General features: G+C 34.2%; 1 protein-coding gene across 2 annotated transcripts; it reads left to right on the forward strand.

Moving 5' to 3' along the window:
• The first annotated feature begins 347 nt into the window (after nucleotides 1-347).
• LOC105793898 (2-oxoglutarate and iron-dependent oxygenase domain-containing protein CP2) lies at nucleotides 348-5063 on the forward strand. Of its 2 annotated transcripts, none has more exons than XM_012622796.2 (9): nucleotides 348-1151; nucleotides 1457-1504; nucleotides 1616-1792; nucleotides 1888-2038; nucleotides 2161-2247; nucleotides 2643-2767; nucleotides 3287-3405; nucleotides 4552-4663; nucleotides 4744-5063. In XM_012622796.2, the coding sequence occupies exons 1-9, from the start codon at nucleotides 852-854 to the stop codon at nucleotides 4765-4767; spliced, it is 1143 nt and encodes a 380-aa protein (XP_012478250.1). In that variant the 5' UTR covers nucleotides 348-851; the 3' UTR covers nucleotides 4768-5063. The 2 variants fall into 2 exon arrangements, with proteins under 2 accessions (XP_012478250.1, XP_012478249.1); XM_012622795.2 differs by having other exon boundaries at nucleotides 349-1151; nucleotides 4732-5063.
• Nucleotides 5064-6586: the final 1523 nt, after the last annotated feature.

A 6586-nucleotide genomic window follows, 5' to 3' on the forward strand; every position in this document is an offset into this window, starting at 1 on the left:
TTTATGTTTTATTTAATAATTTTGAGCTTAAAATAAAAGGAAAATTTAATGCAAGTCCTATTTTCATTTTGTTGAACTTTTTTCTTTGGTCGTATTGACATGTGACACTCTTTAATCCCGTTAATCCTATGTCAAATTCAAAGAAAAGTTGATCCCGTTAGACTGCATTGCCAAACTGATAAACAGAAGAAAAAAAAAAGATAAGTACCATATTGGAAATTTTGAAATTACAGGTACCACATTAAAATTTTTGTTAAAATATAGGGAATATTTTGCCATTGTCCCACAAGTTTACAATGAAAGAAGCATCCTAGATATTGAAGTGCATAAAAATAGAAAAATATTAAGGCAAAGGCCAAACACCTGAAATACCCTCCAACTCCAGGCTCGGAAGTCGGAAGTTCGCCTGCCTGCCTGCCTATCACAAATCCAAAAAACCCTAACTCTAAAAGACTCCTAAAAGCTAATTCCTGCTTTCAGCCGTTTCCTTTTATCTGTTCTATTTCTTTCTTTTATTTGTTTCTTTAAATACCCACCGTTAGTCTTTTCTTCTATCTTGCGTTCTTTCGTTTTTTTTTTGGTAGAAATGGTTGGAAAATGAGTTTTTTTTTTTTAACCTCTATTAGTTTTTGAATTGATTTTCTTTCTTCTATTTGTTTGAAAGTGTTTGAATTGAATTTTTTCCCTGCTTGTTTGAACTTACAAAAACTGCTACGGTTAGTGTTTGAATTGAATTTCTTTCCCTGTTTGTTTCGATAGCAAATTTCTTTTTGTTTTCCCTGTTTGGCTCGTTAAACGAGCCGATTCCGCCTTCACCCAAATCTTGAAAAAGAATATAGAAAAGGAAAATTATGTCTTTAGAAGTGACTAGGAAAGAGAACCAACAGCCAACGCCACCAACGGGTGGTCATAACGGAAACGGCATGGCGCTGTTGCAGAGCATGGCGACGACGCACCGGTTACGGCTGAACCCTAACACGGAGCACAAGCCGGAAAGCTACGAGGGTTTGCATTTGGAGTTCAGTCCACTTCTGTTCAGCTCCCTGGAACGTTACTTGCCTCCCCCCATGCTCTCCCACTCTCGTGACTCCAAGCTCCATTACATGCGCGATATTATTCTTCGTTACTCTCCTGAAGGCGAACGTACTCGCGTAAGCTTCCTTTCTCATTTTTACTACCTTTATTTTTGCTTCATATTGGTACATGTTTGTTTCAGGCCCTGATACTTTTTCCTTTAAAATGTAACGTCGTTGTTTATGTTGTTATGAAATTATATATATGTTACTACGTTATGGAAGGTGAAGATCTGATGAACTTTTATAATACAATGCAGTACGAGGAATATATTTATTATTTTAAAATTTAAATCTCTGGAAATCGAAAATGATTTGCCTGGAGCAGATTTTAAATTAAGCGATGCTGGCTGTAACAACATTCTTTTATTGAGTGTTAACAGGTTCAAAAGCAGCGAGAATACAGGCAAAAGATTATATCACACTATCAGGTATTGTTTTAAAAATTGATTTATGTCTGGAATATATTGTAGTTTGGTGTTTTCATCTTCATAAGCCTTATATATGTACGTATGCCTGTTATCTTTTCTCTCATTTTGCAGCCTCTACATAGGGAACTGTATGCCATGCATGCCTCAAACTTCTTTGCGCCCTCGTTTCTCAAAGCAATTAATGAGAATAAAGAGGAAAGTTTTAGAAGTATAATGGCTGAACCTACTCAAGGAGTTTTTACATTTGAAATGCTTCAGCCCCATTTCTGTGAATTGTTGTTATCTGAGGTTATACCATTGCCGCCTTCTCTTTTTTTAAATTTTACTTTAACTTCCTTGTTTTTTAGTTTTCATATTTTTCTTATCAGGATCTGATTGCTTAGGTAGAAAACTTTGAAAAATGGGTCCACGAGACAAAATTCAGAATCATGCGACCGAACACAATGAACAAATTTGGTGCTGTTTTAGATGACTTTGGTCTGGAAACCATGCTTGGCAAGTTGATGGAGGACTTTATCCGACCTATATCCAAAGGTATTTAATTTTCCATCATGAGATTGAAAAAGCATGCTACTATATATATATATATATGCATATTGAGAGTTAAAGCCTAGAAATATGTTTTCTTTTAATTATTTTTGGAAAATGATCTGCAGTTTTCTTTTCTGATGTGGGTGGATCTACTCTGGATTCTCATCATGGTTTTGTTGTTGAATATGGAATTAACAGGGATGTTGAGCTTGGTAGGTTCTAACTTCTTTCTATGTTCAATTTTCAATTAAATCCATTCTATTTGGCTCTGAATGATAAAGTTTATATTTTATAATGTAAGCTGTGCTATTTATAACCTTGGGAGATTAAAGCATTAGCTACAATAGATGAAAACTGATGATTCTTTTGATTCTATAATATGAGTCTTCAGAAGGTATTGCACATTATAATTTTCTGAATTTCTCTTTGTAATGCTTGCTTATTACTTTATTAAATTATGGCATTGGCTGTTTTGATGCTTCTTCCATTAGTCTACCTGTTTATTATACCATCGTATTATCACATATTTGCTGCTTGAGCTTTTTCAGTTTAAAATCTTCTTCTTAAAGTTGTAGCTTCACAAACTTCTGTAGCTCTGTGCTTGTAGGTTTTCATGTAGATGATTCAGAAGTCACCTTAAATGTTTGCTTGGGTAAACAATTTTCTGGTGGGGACTTGTTCTTCCGAGGTGTTCGGTGTGATAAACATGTCAATACAGAAACCCAGTCAGATGTATGCTAATCCTTCTGATTAATTTTTCCTTTTTACTGTTCATTTTAAGACACAATAATTTTAACTTTTCTTTGGCTTAATTATTCAGCTATAATAGCTGCATGTTCTATAAAGCATTAGGATTAAGTTTAGTTTCAGTTTGATAAAAAATTAACTGTAGTAGCAAGTCAGCAAGAACCATACCATCTCAGACACGCTGCCCCCTCTCCCCTCCTTTTATTTAGTTATTTGTACAAGTTTCAAGCGAGAAATCATGGGAATATCAAGATAGCCTATTATGCTTCTTCGGACCTTCCTCTTATAAATGAAAATAGGAAATAACGGATAGGTTAAAAAATGATTGTGATGTCCCATTCATTTTGAAATTTTCTGGACAACGTGGGTAGGCGTAGTATTTAAATTGGTTAGCAGATATTGGTTCATTGAGGAGAAGATAAAAACCGTTTACTTTTTCTGCTGTTAATTTGTCATTGTAGCAAAACGAGCACTAAACATGTTCTCTTTTTTTGTGCATTATAGGAAATTTTGGATTATTCTCATGTTCCAGGACGGGCAGTTCTTCATCGTGGGCGCCATAGGCATGGTGCAAGAGCCACAACATCTGGTCATCGGGTCAACTTACTTTTGTGGTGCAGAAGGTGTATTTCTCTTGCACATTATTATGAATGCACCAAAGTATAATAACTAGGCCTGTCTATCGGGCATGTCAGGTTGATTTTGGATAGGGTCAATTCATGTTTAAGAATTTTCAAGTTATTTTGGTTCAGGTTGGTTTTGGGTTTGGGTAAATTTTGCATTTGGGTCATTCGGGTTAGAGGTCCGGGTTTTTTGGGCTGGGCCATTAAAGGTTTGAATCAATTCAGGTTCCAGTCATTTCAGGATTGTGTTGTTTCTGGTTTAAGTCATTTTGGGTTCGAATCATTTTCAGGTTCAGGTTGTACGGATTTGGGTTGTTGATTTTTATGGTTAAATTGAGTTGGGTTTGGTTGATTGGTTCAGATTTTCGAGTTAGTAACAGAAATGACAGGTTTAATAATGATCTTCTAAAGGGATAGCTAATCATGTCAGGCTTTCTTAAAGTTGATATGTTGCAAGTTGGAAAGAAACTAAGTCATTCTTTTGCGTGTAAATATCTTAATTTAGTATTTTATACTGAAATGTGCAGAACAATGTCAAAAAAATTCGTAGGGAATCCAAAGTATTTAGAACATTAATGTATTTGTTGGACTAAATTTAGAATCTAGACTTGTTTTTGGAGTTAAAATACTATAAAAAATAAGTGGATGACTGGAAATTTAATTTAGATGGCACATGCATCCTTGGAGAATGGTGCGGCTGAAATATCTATGATGTTGTTTTATGTATTTGGTACAAATCTAAGTTGATGGAAACAAAATTGTAGTGTTGAAGCTGTCTAGGACTTATTTTCCATATTCCCTTAAATATGCATCAGTGAAGGTTTTGTTCCAAAATAGTTTGGACTGCATTGTCCTTGCATTGTTCGAAACTAGTCAAGGAAGTCTAATGAGATGAAATCGTCTTGTATTTAACTTTATTAATTGCTTAGTTCCTTTGTTGTTACTATCAACTTTGAACTTTCTGTTGGATGATTACTAGAGCTTTTCAATGTTTTAAAGCATGTTATGCACTAATTTTTCCTAGTTGTGTAACTACTGGGGTTCATGTCGGTCTGATTGCCCTGAAGTGTAATTTGGGTGTATTGTGAATTGGACCATTTCTTTTTCTGGCCAACCATTTAAACTGCATGCAAAATTTTCTTCCAGTTCGGTCTTCCGTGAGCTGAGGAAATATCAGAAAGATTTCTCAAGCTGGTGTGGAGAGTGCCAACGTGAGAAAAAGGAAAGACAGAGAGTCTCAATTGCCGCTACCAAACAGGTATAAAAAATTTCATCAGTTGCTTTTGTATGGAAATATTATGTAATTTTGACTTCAACTTTAATCAGGAATTACTGAAGAGGGAAGGGAAACCTGCGACTTGAACTCAGTTTTCGGTACCAGTTATTTTGTAAAATAGTTGGGAGTCGTGGCATTGTTATAAAGAACAAGCAATATTCATTGTAATGTTGTTAGCGAGGTCCATTGCCAAATTGGGATATGGTAAAGATGATCATGTGTGTCTGTCTTCATTGTACGTCAATGCTGTACATACGCATCTTGAACTTGAACTATATAAGTGTGTTTCGCCAGTCAATGTCTGCAAATTGAACCTGCAATTTGTTCTGAACATTCCAAATTACCCAATCATTAGGGAAAGAATTGAAAAACTTATGGCTTACATTGTTTCTCACCACTTTGTTCCACGAAGCTTTAGCAGCCTGGCAATCTGTAAGTATTTGTAGAACAGTTTCAGTAGTAGTATCGCAAACCGGACAAGCATCACTATCTGTTAAGAGTAACAGTGACCCAAAGTAAATATCGGACTCGTTTTGGACCTTGATGGTGCCAAATTACTATCCATTTAACATCACGCGGATCCCATGCATCCTTGGTGAGTGAAGCATAAGTGTCTAGTATTTTAAGCTAACCCTTACGAATTCAGCGCCAGGTACAAAGAACAAACTTAGCGGCAAAGCGGCAATTCACATTAGTACCGGAGTTTCAAGGCAATGAACAAACTTAGCCCTATTCCACTTACCAATATCGTTCATCAATTTTCGGGATCTAAATGTCCATCCAAAACCTTGTCTTCTCCCCGTTGTCGATAGATCAACATAGACTCTCTTAATGTAGCCCAAAATTTAACTAAAGAGAGCCCAACAAAAGAGCAATTCTTACCTGAGATATCCGGCGGGCTTCTCTTTGACTGTTTACTTTGTCTTTAGGATTTGTAAAAACATATTATGGTCCTTTAGACTTCCAAACCCAAGATTCTTATACAAAGTCTAAGTTGAAATTTATGAGTAAGACTTTTTTTCCAAGAACTTCCAAGAAATTTATCTTGAAGACTTGTGCTTGGAAGATCATGATTCAAGAGGGACATGATTAATTAATTTTATTATGTATTTTGTTACTAAAATAAGAGGATGTCTTAAATCTTTTTGTTGCCTTAAATACATAATTTAATTAATTAATTTTAGGAAGTATGTATCAAGTATGACTCTAATTCAATACATTTTAAAGGAGATTTACTTTAGATATTTTATTTTTCCAATTTAGGAGTTAATTTATTCATTTACGAGTTTCTTGTTAATCAAGAAACCTTGAGAATTTTGTAACAAGTTTGGTTGTTATTGTTGGAGCGTAAAGATCAATTATGAGATGATTTTGATAATATACTTATTTACCTTGTTTATTAATAAAGTCATTGATGTTATCATTTTAATCTTTATTCTTATGTATTAAATAAATTGATTAATAATAAAGTCTTGAAAATAATGATTATTCTTAAATTGTCATCAGTTGAGTATTATTGTGGGTTGAGATAACAATAATACATTAAAAGTAATGTGATTGATTGATGATAATATGTCATATGAATGGGTATGGTTAACATAACATTGTACCGACTAACCCACCATGAGAATGCTTATTGGATTGTTTTGTAATAGCATTTTTGGGTAAACTACAACCAAGGCTACTCTAAAATAAGATTTGTCCTATTTTGGTCACTCTAATGTCTTTTTCAATTTAGCCACTCTAAATTAAGATAATAAATTGAACTAGTCACTATCGTTAAAATTTTCGTTAATAAATTGACAGATTACTAATGTGACACATCAGCCATTTGAATAACGACACATGGTATTATTATTATTATTATTATTTTGCTTTTGACTAAAGCTTGAAGATCTCTTTGTA

This window comes from Gossypium raimondii, chromosome 3, assembly GCF_025698545.1.
Source record: "Gossypium raimondii isolate GPD5lz chromosome 3, ASM2569854v1, whole genome shotgun sequence".
Lineage (NCBI taxonomy): Eukaryota > Viridiplantae > Streptophyta > Magnoliopsida > Malvales > Malvaceae > Gossypium > Gossypium raimondii.

Coding starts and splice junctions, on each gene's coding strand:
- LOC105793898 (XM_012622795.2), top strand. CDS start 852: ATGTCTTTAGAAGTGACTAGGAAAGAGAACCAACAGCCAACGCCACCA. Junction 1,152..1,456: donor CTGAAGGCGAACGTACTCGC/GTAAGCTTCCTT, acceptor GAGTGTTAACAG/GTTCAAAAGCAGCGAGAATA. Junction 2,768..3,286: donor ATACAGAAACCCAGTCAGAT/GTATGCTAATCC, acceptor TGTGCATTATAG/GAAATTTTGGATTATTCTCA.